Raw genomic sequence first — 20,144 nt, 5'->3', positions numbered from 1 at the left:
GTTCAAGATTCTGCAAATGATTCCATTGATCAAGAGAACACATGCATAACGAAGTGAACAGTTAGCACCAGAAAAACAACCCATGTTAAGCCATCCACATGCTGAGCATTTTGTTGTGACAGTGCTGGGTGAAAGAGCGTGCAGGCAGCCTAGCCCCTGCTGTTTCACTGCCCCCCTTCCCCTGGATTTCCTCACTGGGGGCACAACTGGCTGTGAAGCTTCTCCGTTCCATCAGGAGCCAAGTACATACCCCAGACTGAGAGTTGCAGTGGCGAGTGCTAATGATGGCGCCCGCTTCCTCGATCATTTTCAAGATGGTTCCCCCGTGGACGTTCCCGGCAATGTTGGCATCATCTGGGCACATGATCCTGTGACAGAAGAGCGATGGAAAGAAGGCATCAGACCTCTGTTAGAGTGAAAAAGCAAAAACAGGTGAGGCGACTGGAACGCTTAATTGTTTTCAAGCTATCAGACCCACCGGTTTCATCGCCAGGCAACAAACAGCCACCAGATGTTATCACCCAAATATACCACCATTAATCCTTTGTATGGTGGCGCTTTGCTTCTCTGGCTTCCTGGACAACCTGCCTTATAAGCGCATTCAATGAAACTTTCTGTTCTAATAAGGATCTTTCTGTCACCAGACTGACCCATGGTGCATGATGCTCTGTTCTAAGACAACTACATCGCTACCCATCCTGCCAACCCTTGAGATGCCCAGCAGTTCAAAACCAAAATGGGAAGCCCATTCTCTGTACCCACAAGGGCAGAAAACCTTGTCTGGGCTTGCCTCCGTCCACATCTAGCCTTGTACCCTGTTCCCTTTTTTAAAGGATTAAAACGAAGATAATACCTGCCTGGGGAACCTCGCTTCCCACCTCCAGCCCTGGACTACCTGTCTTACTACAGATAAAGAACTTGCTAATGTGAATGCCCAGAGCGTCCTGCCAGTACTTGAAAAAAGGTAAAGTTTCCCCTTCAGTCGTATCCGAACCTGGGGTACCACTGCAAGCAGTGATTTTATAGGCAAGCTGTTTTTCTGGGGTAGTTTGCCACTGCTTTCCCCGGCTATTCTTTACCCCCTAGCTATGTGCTAGGTCAGTGATGGTGAAACTTTTTGAGACCGAGTGCCCAAATTGCAACCCAAACCTCACTTATTTATCGCAAAGTGCCAACCCGGCAATTTAACCTGAATGCTGAGGTTTTATTTTATAAAAAACCGGTTGGCTCCACCCGCTCAAGCAGGGGCCAGCCTGCTCTAGCCTACAGCAAGTCCCACACGCACTGCTCTGTGCCTCTCTAGCATCTCTGCCTCCTCTGCACCCCCCCCCCCCCCGCCGCCGGGCAGCAGCCACCCGGAGCACAGGCACCAGGCCCACCAGCCGAGTCCTCCCTGCTCACCGTGGTGCGCGCATGTTGTGCTCATTGGTCCAGGCCAGCCAAGATGTGTGTGTGGGGGGGGGGGTGATTTTCCACCCCCCACATGACGAACTCTGTGTGCGCGTGCCCACAGAGAGGGCTTCGAGTGCCACCTCTGGCACCCGTGCCATAGGTTCGTCATCACTGTGCTAGGTATTTACTGACCAAGGAATGGATGGATGGCTGAGTTGACCATGAGCCAGCTGCCAGGATATCTGACCCACAGAGGGCTCGAACTCCTGACCGTGTGAGTGGCAGTGCAAGCACTTAACCACTACGCCACGTGGCCAGTACTTCGCTAATCTCCAACTTCTTCCGCAAACTAATTTCTCCCTAAAGAAATGATTTCATTTACATTCCCATTGCCTGGCAGCCCTGACTGAGTCACATCCAGGCGTAGTCCATTAACGCTAAGCACCAAACATTAATTTCAAGTATTTCACCCATCAATGTCAGCATAGATTACCTTCAAATGCTATGTTGTTCACCAGAAGTTAGCTGTGACTTCACGGCGCACGTACAAGCACACGCGTGTAAGCAGGAGACGGCAGACAGAATGTTACATTTTCTCCTTCCTGCCACCCATCATGAGAGGCAGAAGCTTCTGGTGTTAATAAAATGCCAACAGAAGACCCTCCAGGAATCAAACCCTTCTTCAAGCTCCATTGTTTCAGAAGCATCCACACACACATACACATACACCAAGCCCTACTTTACTCTAACACAGGGGTAGGGAACCTTTAACACTCAAAGAGCCATTTGGACCCGGCCTTCCTTTCCATACAAGAAAAAAGCAAAACACTTTGGAGCCGCGAAATAATTTTTTTGACATTTAAAATACAAAGATAGCACTCATATATATATAGGGTTTCCTGGGTTTTTTTACCTTTTACTCCGCTCATTCTTGAGAAGCAAGACATGGATGCGCTTCTTCGTCCCTGCTGGCCTGCAGGGCTGGCAAGGATGAAGCCAAGGCTTGGCCTCCACCGTCCGCTGGTATAGCTCACTTCCGCGCTCCAACGGGGCAGGCAAGAGGGGAAGCCCGCGGCACGGCCCAGCCGACCGTGGGCAGTTGGTGCGCCCGCCCTGCTGCAGGCAGCAGGGCGGGCAAGGATGGGGCTGGAGGCTAGGCTCCATTTCTTCTGGAGCCACAGTGCGAGGGCAGAAGAGCTGCATGCGGCTCTTGAGCCGCAGGTTCCCTACCCCTGCTTTAACAGAAAGCTAAACCCTCTGTTGGAGGCCCCTTACAATCTACATTTTTCCACTTGATGACCCAACTGCTCCTATGCATTTTTGAGTAGATAATTAACAACTTCCTCTAGATACAATATACATTCAGTGGACCACCGCATACCTTCCATCCATGAACTTGGTGCTTAAACAGAACCTAGGAAACCACAACACACCACAAAGACCCATAGTCTACACAGTGAGTAATGTAGGAAGACAATCTGAAGGTAGCCATACTGGATAAGGCTAACAAAAGTTCTTCCTTTGTGACTCGAGTGCTCCAGATTGGTGTATTTCTATTTCACTATGCGTATCATGCCAACATTACCCTGAAATCACATTTATGGCCCTCTTCACCAATAATTTCTCATCTTCCCTCATCAACATAGGAAGATGCCATCATAACCAATCAGGGAAGCTAGCTTAAGAGTGAATCACCATAGAAACCCTGTAACCCTAAAGAAAAAAAGGAAGCAAGGGTTCCTAGAACAGCAGCAGACAGGAAAGTACAGTTGAGTCAAGATCTTCAGATCTTCACATGGAAGTCAACCAGCCAAGTGAAACACCCTAAGAGAACAAGGCAGGTCCAGACATACTGACTATTGTGGGCATTTCCTCTGGTTGCCCTGTTCATGAGCCACCTGAATGCTAATGCAAATATTAAATTATGCCAGCTCAACAAATACATGTACATTATTTGAGGGAAAGAAGATCTGAACAATAGATACCCTTTCCCAAAACTTTACACTTGAGAGCCGGAGTGGTGTAGTGGTTAAAAGCAGGTGGATTCTAATCTGGAGGACCAGGTTTGATTCCCCATTCCTCCACCTGAGTGGCAGAGGCCTATCTGGTGAACCAGATGTGTTTCTGCACTCCTACATCCCTGCTGGGTGACCTTGGGCTAGTCACAGTTATCTTAGAACTCACTCAGCCCCACCTACCTCACCGGGTATCTGTTGTGGGGAGAGGAAGGGAAAGGAGCTTGTAAGCCCCTTTGAGTCTCCTTACATGAGAGAAAGGTGGGATATAAATCCAAACTCCTTCTTCTCCCAATGATCTGCCTACTACCTTCCCCAAACACAGCAGCAATGGCTCTCCCAAGCAAAAGAGTACCTCTGAGCTCCCATTTCTAGAAGTAAACACTGATCTCTCCAGATTTCTGGATTAAATTTGAATGTTACTTCATTACACTTCACCCTGTACGCCTTCCATTTCACAGCCCCTGGACCCTGCTTTTTTTAATCATAATACATAAAATTACTCAATAGCGAAGGTGGACTCATAACATCTGAGGACTCCGGCTCTAGCTCACAGAAGTTTTTGCCAGAACGAAATATTAGCTCTCTAAGAAACCGTACGTTCCTGTTATTACCACTTTCCTTGTGATTCAGGTGTGTGAAAAGGAGAGGGCAGAACAGCCTCCCAAAAGGTGCGTCACCAAAATGATTTGTTTCTGTTAACTGCATTTGTATTTGAGAGCTTGCTAACTAGAGCAAAGGTCCTGTTCCACAGAAACACAGAAGGAAGAAACGTGCATTGGAAATATGGGCTGGGACTGAACATACAAGGAAGGCTGCTCTTGGCTCAACCTGCAGCTTCCTGCAGTTTCGCCTTGCTTTGCCTTCCAGTGCTGTGCAAAGGGCAGGGCAGGTAACAACAGACATCTTGGGTGCAACAGACAGGGGAAAATGTTGGAAACTGCCAAGAAGAAGAAAGAAGAAGAAAGAAGAAGAAGAAGAAGAAAGAAGAAGAAGAAAGAAGGAGAAGGAGAAGAAGAAGGAAGAAGGAGAAGAAGGAGGAGGAGAAGAAGAAGGAGGAGTTTGGATTTATATCCCACCTTTCTCTCCTGTAGAAAGAATCAAGGTGGCTCACAAGCTCCTTTCCGTTCCTCTCCCCACAACAGACACCTTGTGAGGTAGGTGGGGATGAGGGAGTTCCAAAGAACTGTGACTAGCTGAAGGTCACCCAGAAGGAATGCAGGAGTGCGGAAACACATCTGGTTCACCAGATAAGCCCCCGCCACTCAGGTGGAGGAGTGGGGAATCAAACCCGGTTCTCCAGATTAGAATCTTAACCAGATTGGAATCTTAACCACTACACCCCACTGGCTCCCTATTTTTGGCAATCTCAGGGAAGTTTCTAACTTGGTAATACACCCTGGCTTACCCCCTTCCAAAAACCCAGGTATGCATAATTATCTACACACTTGTGGGACCTCCCATTTTACACATGTTACTTTGATCCACTAAGATCTACCTCAAAGGCACAACGCAGATGGCGTTGACTTACCTGGCTCAACACCTATCTATTCCTGATTTACAGAAACTTTAAGGCAGAGATGTGACAAGGTCTTGGCTGAGCTGGAATTTTGAACTTGCAGCTATGAAGCAAATACGCCGTCTGCCAGAGCACACTGGTTTGTGCGTATTCTGTGCTAGCTCTAATACAGACAATTTTCACACCTGATCGCTTACCTGCCGAGTTTCGCATTGACCTGCAAGAGCTTTACTCCCTTCCAGAAGCCCCTCAAACGCAGCCCTGCTTTCAGCATTGCCTTAGTAAGATTCGAGACTGCTCAGATAAAAACGCCCAAATGTGATTTGTTTCCTTTATTCAGAGCTACTTTTCCCTCTCTCAAGAATCACAGCTACCCTGAAATTTAGAAACATCCTATACAAACATTAGTATAAGCGATGTATTTAGAGAGTAATATTTGTTGCACTATGGACAGTAGAAGGTACGTAGAGAAAAGAATTCCTCTGAAACCAGACAACAAATGCCAAAGAGACTTTTTATCCCTGACAGCAAACGATGGAAATTGTTGACTGTTGCTCTCTTACCTCCACGGCTCAAGGAATTGTTTTGGAATCCTACAAACTCTTCAAGAGATGGTCTAAAGGAAGTATGCTATGCAACAAACTGTCAAGAAATAACAGGAAGCATCATAATATTTCAGTCTTTTTAGGACTCAAGAGATTTCCACATGGACCTCTGACAGATTCACTCGAGCCTTCAGCTCGATGCAGCTGGGCCAACTATGCCAGCATTTCTGAGAAACAGACATTTGCGTCATGGGTGAGGTTAGGGTGAGGCTGACCTTTTGTAAGAACTAAACTTGCTGTTGGAAACTGTTAAGAAAGAAAACCAATTTTTTCCATTACTTATAAACAAAGGACTGTCTTCCGGAGGGAGCTGGAGAATCTAAATGATGCCGAAGAGCCTGCCCTGACTTAATCATGCTTGTTCCTTATCATGCCATTCTGTTGAACTTCTAATAGAATATTAATTTATTTGATTTAATATCGTACCCTCCTGGCCCAAGTCAGGATCAGGGCGGCTAACATACAAAGTTTAAACCACAGTCGTAAAACAATTTAAGAATTACATAATTTAAACATTAAAACATTCCAACACTTAAAACATTCACAGATGGCAATTTAAAGTATCAAGGACTCTCACTACCCATATTTTAGATTCCCCAACCTTGCCCCATTATATAATTTACCTGTTGGGGCAGGAAGGTCATTTTGCTTCGATTCCTTTTTATTTTTCGGTTAGGAGAATAATCCGATCCAAGAATTTCCCACCAGCCTTTCCAGTTGCTAGATCTTGTAACTGGGCCTAAGTCAAGAATTGTCATATCTCTCCAAAGAGGATACCTGTCACACCATTGGCCCAAGAACTTAAACAGACAAATGAAAACAATTGACTGGGCAATTTTGTTAGCAAGGACTCGTCAAATCCGCTACAGTAGTTGTGGTCCACTGCACCCCTGTAACTTTCCAGGGGTTCCTTCCACACTACAAGACCACAACAAAAATAACAGATACAAATGGTAAAAATCATTCTTCAGGGCAAACAATGAATTGAAACTCAACTTCTACTGCAAGGCCAAGCGTGAAGGTGAAGCAAAGGGCACAGGATGTGAGAACATAACTACAAACGGGAAGCTAGAGAGAAGGAGAGAAGAGAAGAAAGTACAGGGATGTGGAGAAAGATTAAAATGAAAGGAAGCAGGAAGTAGAAGATGGGAAGAAACTGCTCTGTGCAGAGATAACCATTAATGTTTGGCTAGCAATAGATACCCAGCCACTTGGGGTTATCAAAAGGTGCTCTGGATATTGGGTTCACTTTCTGCTCTGATCATGGTTATGTCCCTGTTCTGGGTTCACTGTGTATATTCCCTCAGTCCTGAGATAGATTACCTGTCTGCCTTTCCTGGCATGTATAATTAAGAGGCCAAATGTGTCACAGTAGGCATTATTTGCCTTTGCGGATACCCTACGTCATGGAGAAATTCCACCCAACAATGTGGCTCTAGATAAACTGAACTGGCCATGAACCAACATGCCCCAGTGGCATCTCACATGAAACTTAGCAATGTGTTCCCATCCCTTTCAGTCCATGGGTCCAATATAGTTGTGCTGGAATCCAGAAAATGGAATCTGAAAGACCTGCACATGGCCCTACATCCAGGTTCCAAACTTTTTGGAGGCTGCAGGTACCTCTGGAATACTAACCCATCATGATCGGCACAGCCACAAAAAGTTTTACCGTAGCCTGCCTTTACTCACACAATGAAGATCTTTATGCTGTGGCAGCAGATACTAAGGCAGCTCTTTTAAAATATGCTCAACCCAATCAAATCTCCAACAGCCAATCAGAAATCTTGCTGGGCAAAAGCCCTTACCTGGCCCCACCCACTTTCTAAAAACACTAGGGGGTGCCAGGAAAGGTGCCAACAGGAGCCATGTTGAAGACCCCAGACCCACATGGCATATACATTACTGCTAATAAGCAAGCCAACCAAATTATAGGGATAACAACTTTGAACATGGGCAGGGCATAGAAGAGGGGCCAAGCAATATAGAATACCATGGACAGATAGCATAGCCTGATGAATGGGCTTCACATCCAAATCTGAACATATATTAACCAGAGAGCTGGGACACAGAACGGCACTAGCAGTTTCAACTCAAGTCTGGAGAGAAAATTGGAAAGTTATAGAGCTTTGATCCAGACACCTTGTCTCTCTGTCTTGACATTTCAGTTTAGGTTAGGTTTAGTGATACGACGATGTATTTAGTCACTAGGCTAGGCTTCTTGTACCAACGTGGCTGTAGATTATTCAGGGGTTAGTTCTCAAGTCGTTGTGTTGTCTGTAGTTACACTAAAGGGGAAAGTCGCTGTCTATGCTTACTGTTGTTTATTCTGATTACGTTTGTTGTTATGAGTATTGCTGCCGTATAACTTATGATGTTACATTTGCTGATGTTCTTGTTATAATGCTATGTTTACTGTTGTTTTTAATGGTATGTTATAATGATATGCTTATTGATTCTATGTTTATTGATGGTTTGTTGTTTGATGTTATGACTATTGATGTTTGTTATTACGCAGTTGTTGTTCACCGCCCTGGGTATATAAATCTAATAACACAATACATGTGCAGGCCCACATCAATTCCTGAGATGAGATACGGTAGGGGGCAAAAATCAATTTGTGCAGAAACATCCCCAACACAACTCATGTAATAGCTTTTATTAGGACAACCAGATGACTGCAACGAGACCACAACGAAAGGAACACTTTTCTGTGTTTCCAACAGTTTCCTTCAAACCATTTATTTTCTAGCTGTTTCCTTTCAAGACCTTCCCCAAGTTGCCCCATCATCTTATTTCAATTTTGCAGACAGCAGGGAAATAAAGGGTTAAAAAAACCCTCCCAGACAGATATCACTTGTCACTTCTTTCCCTGATCATCAAGACTCAAAGTTCTTGTAACGCATAGACCCAGTTGCTATGTGAACCCATGCTTCGGTTGCCTGTTGAATATTCAACGTCATAATGGATTTTACCAATAATTGTGATTGGCTGCTAGTGAAACAAATAGGGTACCAGATACAGCCAAGACTAGCTTGTGTTGCTTCTGAACACACATAACAAATCAGTCACTAACCAGTCACATCAACCAGTCAGTAACCCATAACATGACGTTTTTAAGCACCAGTCTTCAATGAACAGCTCCCGAAGGCTCTCAAAGTTGTTGCTGGAACTCCACGGAGATATGTATAAATAGGTCAAATCAAACATTTATTTTGCACTTAAGCATCTCCTTCTGACAGCCCGAAGCCGGCCGAAAAACTCGTGAGTCAGCACAGAAGCGAAGAGCCACGATCTCGCAGATCAAGTAGCAGATGTTTCTCTTAAAGGCCTTTGGGTGTAAACTCCACCAGAGGGAATAAGCAGATTAGAAAGCCCAGAGGCTGCAGCAGCCGGGTTGGAAAGTCTAATTATTCCTACATGCATATTGCTAACGGCACACAGGGGAAGAAAGAAGCAGGAGCTGTTTAGCCATTTCCATTGATCAGAAAGGCCATAGCTGTTTTATTGATCGGCCAGGCAAAGTTTTTTCCCCCCTCTCCCCTCGTTGACAACAATTGGCAGCAACCAGAGAGGAAATGTGACCTTTCGCAAACCACACCTTGGCAACCGCAGAACGGAAGAACAGCGGAAACTCGCTCTCAGCACTGAAAATCAGCAGTTCTCTCGTTTTCCGTTCCAAGATCACCCCAGAAGGGAAGCAAAGAGGAGGCGAGCTACAGTAAGACACAACACAATCGGATTGCCTCTCCAAAGGTTAAACTCAAGCCTGCTCATATTTCACCACAAATGGTTCCTAAAGTCCATCCTATGTATCATATCCTCAAATCACCCCTTGACCGGTACAAGTAAACAGCCCGGAGAATTCTTTAAAACTGAGCAGCCTTCGATGACTGTGCATCTTTTATCCGAGGTTACATGCAAAGCACCATCTACATAGATGTTGTTCCAGCAGATGCTGTTCCAGTGGACACAGCAGTCTGTTGTAGCAAGAAACAAAGAGCCTTGTGACACCCTAAAGGCAAAACAGTTTATTGGAAGCACAGGTGCTCACAGGCGCCGACCCACTTCATCAATTGCTCAAAGAGCCACTTTGTGCCTCAACAGCACAGGTGTCAAACTCGCGACCCTCCAGATGTTATGGACTACAGTTCCAATCATCCCCTGTAGGCATGATGCTGGCAGGGGATGATGGGAACTGTAGTCCATAACATCTGGAGGGCCGCGAGTTTGACACCTAAGCTCACCAGCTTCTGTTTCAATAAAGTGGCTAGTCTCTGTGTGCATTAAGTGCCGTCGAGTTGCTTCCAACTTATGGTGACCCTATGAATCAATGTCTTCCAGAAAGTCCTATTTTTAATAACCTTGCACAGCTCTTGCAAACTGAGGACTGTGGTTTCCTTTATAGAGTCAATCCATCTCAGGTTGGGTCTTTAAGGTGCCACAAAACAACTTTTTATTATCGGTGACATAGTCCACAATCAATTTTGAAATGGTCCCGGTTAGTCAGATCTTAGAAACTAAAGCAGGATTGGCCCTGGTTAATATTGGGAAGGGAGACCACAGAGGTAAACCAGAGTTACTACACAGAGGCAGGCTATCACTTGTTGTCTCTTGACTTTACAACCCTGTGGAGTTACCATAAGTTGGCTGTAACTTGATGGACTTTTTCACCACCAAAATTTGAAATATAAAGAAGAAGAGTTGGATTTATATCCCTCCTTTCTCTCCTGTAAGGAAACTCAAAGGGGCTTACAAGCTCCTTTCCCTCCCCCCCCCAAAAAAAACAAACACCCTGTGAGGTTGGTGGGGCTGAGAGAGCTCTGAAGAACTGAGATTAGCCCAAGGTCACCAAGCTGGCATGTGTTGGAGTGCACAAGCTAATCTAGTTCACCAGATAAGCCTCCACAGCTCAAGTGGCAGAGTGAGGAATCAAACCCAATTCTCCAGATTACAGTGCACCTGCTCTTAACTACACCGTAGAGATATAGATGTGAATGTAAGCAACCAGTGGTAGATATCTGGGTTTTGGAGAAAAGGCATGTGTTTTGGGATACTCAACCTGGCATTAGGAGTATTTACAAGTGAATGGTAAATTAAGACATCAGCAATACTTAAAGGGGAAAACCCAAACAATATGCAATGGCTACAACCCTGAAAAAATATGTATGGTAACATACAAATATTTAATGTATATAAATGATGAACGTATCTGCAAACATTGAGGGTCTGAATCCTATAGGTCTAATCAGTATTGTGTCAACAGTCCAAATATTAAAGACAGCCCAAACATTAGACAGGAAACAACCTCAGAAAACACAATCACACACACACAGTTGTGAAATCCAAAGAACAAGTTCAAAGTCACACAGTCAAATGTGAAAGTTCAAATTCCAGGCAGGTTTCACAATGAACATTAAGATCTCAGACACGCAACAGCCTGGAAATGGACTTAAATTCATTATGTGCACAAATACACACACTTCTTAGACTTGGTCCACATTTCCTGAGCCCATTTCACACTCAACGCACACTGCTGCTGCAGAGAAATATCTGCATTTTCCTGTTAAGATTTCCACCTGCACCACCTTTGCTCCCCCACCAGCATTGATAAAAAAAATAATAACTTGCAAAAAGCCCAAAAGTCTGAGGAAGAAGAGGTAAATGTCAATATCCCTGCAAACGTCACCAATGAGTGCACTAGCCGGGGGAGCTCCCCACTCAACCCACCCATCCACCCCACCACCACAAAACACATCCATGCAAAGCTCTCTGCTTCAACCTAGCCTACCCCGCCAGGCTGTTGTGAAGACAACGCATCTTGGGTTCAACTCCACCCGTTCCTTCCCACTAAGGCTTCAATTTAGCCCACCTCACGGGGCTGTTTTGAGGACAAACGAGGGAATGGGGAACCACACTCACGCCCCCACTCCTTGCAGAAAGGTAGGCCTGGGTAGTGATGCCAATTTTACCAGAGGCGGGCAAAAGGAGAGCGAGAGCTCGCAAAGGAAGCACCGAGACGAACCCTTGCCCCCAAGCCCTCTGCCCACGCTCAGAGACACGGGGGGGGGGGGGGGGTGTCCTCAAAATGGCGCTTCACCGTCCACACAAGCCAGTGCCTCGCCGGTACCTGCTGATCTGGATGGCTCCCGGGCCGGTGCGCGACATGGTGGCTGCAGTTCCTCCGCTGCCCCCGGCTCGCTGCATGTCGGGCGGAGAAGGCGGGAAGGTCAGCCGGGGAAAGACACCAGCAACCGGCAAGATCGAAAGCCAGCAGGGAATGGGAAAGGGGCGGTCCTCCCGCGCAGGACACGCCCCTCTCTCCTGGGATTGGTTTTCCGTGGCGGTTCGCAGCCGGCTCCTTTCTCCCGCCTCCTTCTTCGAACTCGCTCTCGATTGGTCGACCTCATCTCCGAGCCGCATCGTGTCGAAAATGTTTGCGCATGCGCGCTTGCCTGTAGCTTTTTAGGGAAAAGGGAGTGGCGAATTCAGGTTCTGCATCGAGCTCTTGCGGGGCTTGGGAAGCAGGCGTGCTGCTGCCTGTTGCCCTGAAAATAGAGGGGAGAATTAAAGAGGGTTTTCCTCCCCCTCCTAGACCGGTTTGCCAATCATAGGCTTCCTGATACTTTCAGCCTTGCGGTACTTCCGCACAGGGAATATGGTTTTGTTGCATGGAAACCGGAAATGGTGACTCTATTTTGTGTCTAGGGTCAAAGGTGACGTCACAAAACAGGGTGGGGATGACGTCAAGAAGATGGTATTATTGCTGTAGGAATGTAGTCCTGTTATGGTTAGCAAGGTGACACAGAAGTCCGGGGGCACCTTAAAGATTATTTCAATATGAGCTTTCCTGGGTCACTTCTTCAGAGATGTGTGGAGATAAAAGGGACAATCTTTCTTATAGGGCAGATTACAAGGCGGGTGGGAGGGGGGGGAGGCAAGGGGTAAATTCTTTGATGAGCCTTTCCAGTGTGCATTTACTGGGAGGAAGAAAAGGAAGTAGAGATGAATAAATAAAACTGAAAGATCAGAAGTTTCAACAGATAAGTGCAAATGTATTGCTCAAGATTCTGGTCTGATAAGACCAGCCAATCAAAATGTCTGTAAAGTGGGTTGTTAGAGATTGTAAGGAAGCCAAAGTCAGGACATGCAGTGTCTGATGAATTCTAATTCTGCACTTTCACCTTGTATGTTACCTTTGAAGCTTTAAAGAATAAAGCTTTCTCCTCACCCATTGTTGGTCATTGCTGTTTCAATGTCAGGCTCAAAGAGAAATCACACTCTGAAGTTTTATGTTGGGATTCACACGTCTGTAAGCCAACACTTCCAGCATTTGAAGAAGTGATTTGGAGGCTCCAGAAATGTATGGCACAACAGACTGGTTAGTCTTGAAACACTGGCTCAGGATTTTTGCAGTCTAACAGGGCGATCTTAAAAACGCTTTCCTGGGAATAAACCCCCAGACCTGTTTACGATTGTCCTAATCATCGTCGCAGATCTGATGTGCTGATATGCCAACTGCAAGTGGTGCGGTGCCACACCATACCCTTTAGGTGGTGCTAGCATTCAGCAAAACTTGCATCTTCCTACAGTCGAGCCTTTTATCCAATCTTCCCAAGCTTTCATTGGTCGTCTCCCTCCCCTCCAAATATGGAAGATACAGCACAGTTCACCATATTCAGAGTCAAGCACTGAGAATCTGGGAGCAAACATCTCAGTGCCCATAGCAGGGGGGACCCTCTTCCATTTCGATTGTTCTCTGCAGGCCCCCCTGAAAACCAGGGACTGAAAAGCTGCAGAATTGATGCTCAGTGACTGTCTTTCTCCTCCATGCTCAGCTATAGCTGCAACTTCATGGGCCTTTCCACCACACATTTTTAAAGTACAAAGATCCTTCCATAAGGGTATACTGATAACAGATATAAATGGAAGCATTCATTGGTAGGTGACCAGGACGTGGAGGAAATGTACATCTATTCAAAATGCAGTTAAAACTTTTTACTGGTTGCTGTGGGCTTGCAGGCCTGATAAGTCCTCCCAAGGGGCCAGATCAGGCCCTAGCCTCATCTGACACCTGTGATCTTGGCAAACTATAGAGGCTGGGACTGCAGGATGCCAGGCAACTGACCCCATTCTCAGCTGTGTGCAGATTGTGGGTGGGGTGAACCCTGCTCAGACACACACAAACACACACCCTCCTGATCCAGCCTGGTGTACCTGCTGGGGACTCATCAGCTGCAGCAGCCCCCCCCTCCCCACAATCCAGGTCAGCCTGACACATTATTATCAAGATAAATTTACGTTTTTTTCGTAGCAGCACAGCTAACGTCTTTCCCCAGTGTCGCCATCTTGGATCAGCCCACATTATTATCATATCCAGCCCTTGTGGTATAGTGGTTAAGAGCTACTGAACTTTAATCTGGAGAACTGGGTTTGACTCCCGGCTCCTCCACATGAAGCCTCCCGGGTGACCTTGGCCAATCAGTTCGTCCAGAACTCTCTCAGACCCACCTGCCTCACAAGTTGTCTGTTGTGGGGGGAGGAAGGGAAAGGAGTTTGTAAGCCCCTCCAAGTCTCCATACAGGAGATGGGGATATAAATCCAAACTCTTCTTCTTCCTAACAAATGTGACATGCTTATCCTAGATGCTAGTGGCGGGGGTGTTGGAGAGCAGTGCCGGAACTACAGGGTTGCAACCTCCAGCACTATACTGTCTCCAAAAAGATTGCTATAATGCTCACTCTGAAAAATAAAAGGATTTTTCAGGGCTGCTATATTGGAAGCCCTATCTGTCACCTTTGAGCAGGCTGGATGCCTTTAACCAAGTTAGGATTTAGGTCCGAAGTCAAAACACTCTGGATGTTGACTGGGACCTTGACCGGCACTACCTCATAGGGAAGCCTTTTCCCAAGCAGTTAGGCTGACAGAAGGGATGAGTGGCCCTGGCACGTGCCGCTTAAGCCCCTCTTCTCGATTCTTGTCATCTGAGACAGAAGCCTGCTGTCAATAAGGGTGGGGGTGGAGGGGGAGACACGCGCCGCATGAGTCTCTATTGTGGTGGCACAAAGAGATACCCAGCTGTCCCCCCAACGAGCAGGCCAAGGCAATAGCAAAGGCTTGGCTTTCAGGCCCATCTCAGGATTTTTAAAAAGTGTTATTTAGCTGCTCCTACCCCACTTGGCCAACTCTAAGAACTGATAACTGGCCAACGGTTGCTTCTCTCTGGCAAGAGGATTTTCCAGGGCAGCATGAAAGGGCTGAGCTGACAGTGTTTTTTGGGAAATAGCCCAAGTGGAAAGAAGGGCGGGCAGGCAGGCAGGCAGGCAGGCAGGCAGGCAGGCAGGCAGGCAGGCAGGCAGGCAGGCAGGCAGGCAGGCAGGCAGGCAGGCAGGCAGGCAGGCAGAGAAAGTCACATTAGGATGTGGGAGTCCCGGGGTCAAATCCTCCCTTTGTAGGGCGAGCTGGCCAGGTGAAGTTGGGCCAGTGGATTCTAGCCTCCCACAGAGGAGCGTTGTTGTTGTTAGGATAAAGTTAGAGAGACTGCTTGGTGTAGTGGTTAAGAGCAGGTGGGCTCTAATCTGGAGATTCACCACTCCTACACATGAAGCCCGCCGAATGACCTTGGGCCAGTCACAGTTCTCTCAGAACTCTCTCAGCCCCGCCTACCTCACAAGCTGTCTGTTGTGGGGAGAGGAAGGGAAAGGAGTTGGTAAGCTGCATTGAGACTCCTCATGGTTGAGAAAAGCAGGGTATAAATCCAAACTCTTCTTGTTCTTCTAAAGGAGTAAGCGGGGGTATGATGCGGTAAACCTCTTCAGGTCCCCATTGGGGAGGAAATCGGGTGTACACACACACACACACACACACACACACACACACACACACACACACACACACACACACACACACACATGTATATGTATATGTATATGTATATATCAAACACAACAAGAGCCCAAACACACACTTTTTATTGTACTATTTCAGGCAGGGGTTGAGTTCTCTTCAAGCTCCCTGGGCTTCTGAAAACGTCCTGTCCCAATAATGAACCCAAGTTGTCTGTATCATCGTTCACCAGGTCCCTCCAGCACTTGGACTATGGCCTTCCTATCTGATGCCTGCCCCAAGTTAAAATGAAGACTCGCAGCTCGGTATTGCTTCCCCGTGGCTGCTGCGAGATTCTCTGTGTTTTCTGCTTAGGGCTGTTCCCCTCCCTTGCTTCCTCCACCAGTAATGACCTTTTAAAAACCTAGCACCCACCCCCCAATTCCTGGGAAGAGGAGGAGGAGGAGGATTGTAGTTTTGAATTTATACCTGCCCTTTCTCTTCTGTAGAAGACTCAATGGGGCTTACAAACTCCTTTCCCTTCATCTTTTCCCACCCCACAGCAAACACCCAGGGCTGAGAGAATTCAGGAGAACTGTGACTAGCCCCAGGACATCCAGCAGAAATGTAGGAGTGCAGAAACATATTTGGTTCACCAGATAAGCCTCTGCCACTCAGCTGGAGGAGTAGGGAATCAAACCGGTTATCCAGATTAGAGTACATCTTCTGTTAACCGCTACACCACACTGGAAGGTGGACAATTTGAGAAAGATGTGTGGAAGCACCCCCTCCCCCAAAAGTGTTGAGGCTGGAAGGGTAGACTCCAGGTGTGAAAAGAACCGCGCCAAAGGGTGTTCTGGAGATCGTTGGCAGGAACTGATAGAAACCAGACCAGAAGAATCCCAGAGCAGTCCGAGCCAGAGATTCTGGTCTATGGTGGCAGCCAGTTTCTCCATAGAAGGGCAGATGTTTGGGAGAACCAAATCTGATTTCTCTATAACTTTATAGTTCCAAAGATATCCCGCCCCCATTAAAATGCTTTTCTGTCTCTGACCCCCACCCCCAAAATTATGGGGCTTTGCTCCTTCAGCTTGGCCATGCTGGCAGGTGTTGATGGGAATTGTAGTCCATGAACATCTGGAAGGCCAGAGTGGGTCACCCCTAGGTTAAACCCAATGGCTGTGTGATCCTGAACAGACTTTTCAGTCCGTTCTGGGTTTCAAAAGAGTAAATCGGTTTAGGATTGCAGTCCATCTCCGCAGAGCAGGAAGGAGGAGGAGGAGGAGGAAGTTTTTTTTACACCCCACTTTTCTCTGGCTCCTTCCTCACATGCAGAATAATGCACTTTCAATCCAATTTCACAATTGTTTGCAAGTGGATTTTGCTGTTCGGCACAGCTGCAAAGTGCATTGAAAGTGGATTGAAAGTGCATTATTCTATGATGTGCGGAAGGGACCTCAAAAGCGCCTCACAAGCACCTTTCCTTCCCCTCCGGACAACTCACAACACCTCTGTTACACAGCAGTATTGCAATGCCATCCTAAAAACGCTTTCCTGGGAGTAAGTTCTGAGTAGACACGGTAAGGACTGCAGAGTCGAAAGCGCCCCAGCCCATGCAAAGGCGCCTGGAACCGGCTCGACCCCGTCTTCTCTACTCACCCAGCGCGCCTCCTGGCCCGCCGCCGTCGAGCCAGCTGGGGCGGCGGAGTAAAGGGCTCCAGGCACTGCGGGCGTCCTTGTGGCACGCGCCGCGGACCAAGGCTGAATCCCCCGGGCAGGTCGGCGCGTGCCGGCCCTTCTGTCGTCTCCTTCCTTCCACGGAGCTGAGAGGGACGCGTGCTGGCCTCTTCCCAGCCTGTCCTTGGCTGGCCGGACGAGGGTGGTTCAATGGGGAGGGGAGCAGGGAGAGAGAACCCCGGGGCGGAGGACTCTGGGGCCTGTTGGAGAGATCCTCTAGGGCCCCTTCCACACATGCAGAATAATGCTCTTTCAAACCATTTTCACAATGGTTTGCAAGTGGATTTTGCTGTTCCACACAGTAAAATCCAGCTGCAAAGTGCATTGAAGGTGGATTGAAAGTGCATTATTCTGCACGTGTGGAGGGTGCCTAGGAGGGCGCACAGGGCACGCCGTCCAGAGCGACTGCTGGGCATAAATGTGCGCCGTCTACTCTGTGGCTGCTGATGAACTGGGATGGGTTGTAGGGCCAGAGAGGCTTGTGGGGTATGAGTGTGTGTGTGTGAGGGGGGGGGGAGGATATGCCCCTGCTTCAGAGCATGTGGAAAGCTTTTGGTGATGCTTTTCGCTTTCTGCCGCCTCCAGGGAACCTTGGCTGGCTATTATAGCTGCCTCTTGTCCGCCATTCTGCTTGGGTAGCGGCTGGACCTGGCGGGAGAGGGGGGGAGGGGAGGTATAAGGTACGGGCAGGGGATAATCTCGGTCCCCTTCCTGTAACGGCTTGGAGGGGGGGTCCACAATGGGGCTCTGGGTTTTTAGAGGGGAGGGGGGGTCAGTTCCTCAATGTGGGCGTTAGAGAAGCTGCGGGACAAAGAGCCCAGTCGGACCCAAACATTGGGGGCGGGGAAGAAGACGCAAGGTCCGATCCGCTTCCAGATGGGCCAGGGACGCGATCAACGGCTCAAACTGTTCAATCGCATCTTTGTGGGGAGACGCCAGATTCACCCCACCCCCACCTCCAATTCCCCCCCCCCCGTCGCGGGGAGAGGAACTGTATAGCATGGGCTAAAGTGGATTTCAGCACCCTGGAGAGCATCCAAAATGGGCTCCCACCTCTTCCCCCCCTCCAATAAAGGCTCAGACACCCCCACCCCCAAGAGGAGACAGCGCGTGGCTTGGGGGCTCTGGGGGACAAATGATGCCGTTGGGAGGGGAGGGTCACAGAAGCGACGCAGAGGAGGGGTCCTGAAAGGCTGGGGGAAAGATCAGAATAAGCCAGTAAAAAACGGGGATGTGGGGAGGAAGTGGGATGTATTGTTGACAAAGTAGCATCGGTAGCTTTCAAAGGGATTAGAGAAAGGCAGCTAGAGCTATCAACGGTTATTAGTCCTGGCAGATGGAGCCCCCATGTTCAGAGGCAGTGTATCTGTGAATATCAGCTTCTAGGAACGAACAACAGGACGACAGCAACTCAGAAGAAGAAGAAGAGCTTGGATTTATACCCCGCTTTTCTCTTCTGTAAGGAGACTCAGGAGGGCTTACAAGCTCCTTTCCCTTCCTCTCCCCACAACAGACACCTTGTGAGGCAGGTGGGGCTGAGAGGGTTCTGAATTAAGTGTAACTGGCCCAAGGTCACCCAGCAGGAATATAAGAGAGTGGAAACACATCTGGTTCACCAGAGAAGCCTCTGCCACTTATGTGGAGGAGTGGGGAATCAAACCCGGATCTCTTAACCACTACACCACGCTGGCTCTCCCCACCACACACAATCAGTGTGCCAGGATAGAGGCAGGCGAAACGTTCTGAGCAAAAACTATTTGGCCCCCCAGCCAGGCAAACCCACCGCAGTCGGATGTGCGAAGCTGCTTTCCCTTCTTCCTTGCGCCCCGAGTCTCTGGCAGACCAAGCGCAGCCAGCGCGCCCTGGTTCCCTCCGACGCGTGCCTTGCTGAGGGGCGGGGAAGGCCGGCATGTGCCGTTCCCCACCCCTCCTGCCGGGACACGCGCTCAGCCTTTCCGCCGGGGCTTCGGCGCGTGCCGAGGCCACCCCCCTCCCCCCGGTCCAGCAGTCCCAGGCTCCGGGGAAAGTGTCTGCCGTCCATTCCGGCTGCTGCGCTTCCCAGCTGGCAGCTGCTTCCCACTAAAAACAAGCGGAGCAATGCACTTTGCAGCTAGATTGTACTGTGCAGAAAAGCAAAATCCACTTGCAAACAATTGTGAAAGTGGATTGAAAGGGCATTATTCTGCATGGAGCCCATGGACAGCTTAGAGAGGTCATTTTCTTACTGGAAAAAAATACAACCCAGCCCTTCTGTTCACACCCTGATTCTTGATGTTGATTTCTTCCACCGAGAAAATGGCAAGGGGTAGGGGCCCCTTCCTGCCCATGAGAGTGCAAAGGCAGCATGCTACCATGCTGTGCAGAAATTTCCAGCGAAAAGTTGCACTTCATTTCCGCACATTGCTATTGCGAAGCCCTGGGACTGATAGGCCCCTTCCGCACATGTGGATTTTGCTGTGCCACACAGTAAAATCCAGCTGCAAAGTGCGCTGAAAGTGTATTGAAAGGACATTAGCCTGCATGTGCGGAAGGGGCCGGAGAATAAACGTTTTCCCCGAATTTTCCTGTTCCCTGTACTTACCATTCCTTCATTCGTGGGTTCTCTCTGTGTGTCTCTCTCGCTCTCCCACTCAAGCGTGCATTTAAGGCCAGGGGACACAGACGCTTTCTGCTGGTCGCTTTCTGCCTAGGCAGCTCTCGAAACAACTCACCTGGCCAACTGAGGTCCGTTTGTGGGTCCTCTTTCGCTTTTCCATCTCTCCCGCTGTATCCCTAGGTCTCCCTTCCTCTTTTTCTTTCTTTTCTGCCAAAGCACCCCTCCAGTCCTGCCCCCCCCCCCCGCAAAACTATATATTTAGGATCAATGGCTAATCAGGGGCACCCCATCCCAGTTCTCCAAGGAGCGCCAATGGCTGCGGTTCTTTCAAATCCCAAACTGGGGGGGGGGGGGAGAGAAGCTATAGATTGAAAGGACCCCCCTTTCCTAAGAGTCACAGACGCCACTTAGACCTTCCCAACTAATAATGGCCCGCAAGCCTGGATCCTCGGGGG

At 48.4% G+C, this 20,144-nt stretch overlaps 1 protein-coding gene across 2 annotated transcripts in view; it reads right to left on the bottom strand.

Annotated features, from left to right (window-relative positions):
* Positions 1 to 11,969, bottom strand: part of ACOT7 (acyl-CoA thioesterase 7) — a 67,859-nt gene extending 55,890 nt beyond the window's left edge. For both annotated transcript variants that reach the window (XM_048519382.1, XM_048519384.1), the window contains exons 1-2: positions 11,662 to 11,969; positions 251 to 368 (exon numbers count right to left, since the gene is read on the bottom strand). In XM_048519382.1, the coding sequence (XP_048375339.1) occupies positions 251 to 368; positions 11,662 to 11,954 (411 nt within the window). In that variant the 5' untranslated portion in view covers positions 11,955 to 11,969. The remainder of the gene's footprint in view (positions 1 to 250; positions 369 to 11,661) is intronic.
* Between the last annotated feature and the right edge of the window lie 8,175 nt (positions 11,970 to 20,144).

This window comes from Sphaerodactylus townsendi, linkage group LG16 (genome assembly GCF_021028975.2).
Source record: "Sphaerodactylus townsendi isolate TG3544 linkage group LG16, MPM_Stown_v2.3, whole genome shotgun sequence".
Taxonomy (NCBI): Eukaryota; Metazoa; Chordata; class Lepidosauria; order Squamata; family Sphaerodactylidae; genus Sphaerodactylus; species Sphaerodactylus townsendi.
This window is presented reverse-complemented; position numbering and strand designations above follow the sequence as displayed.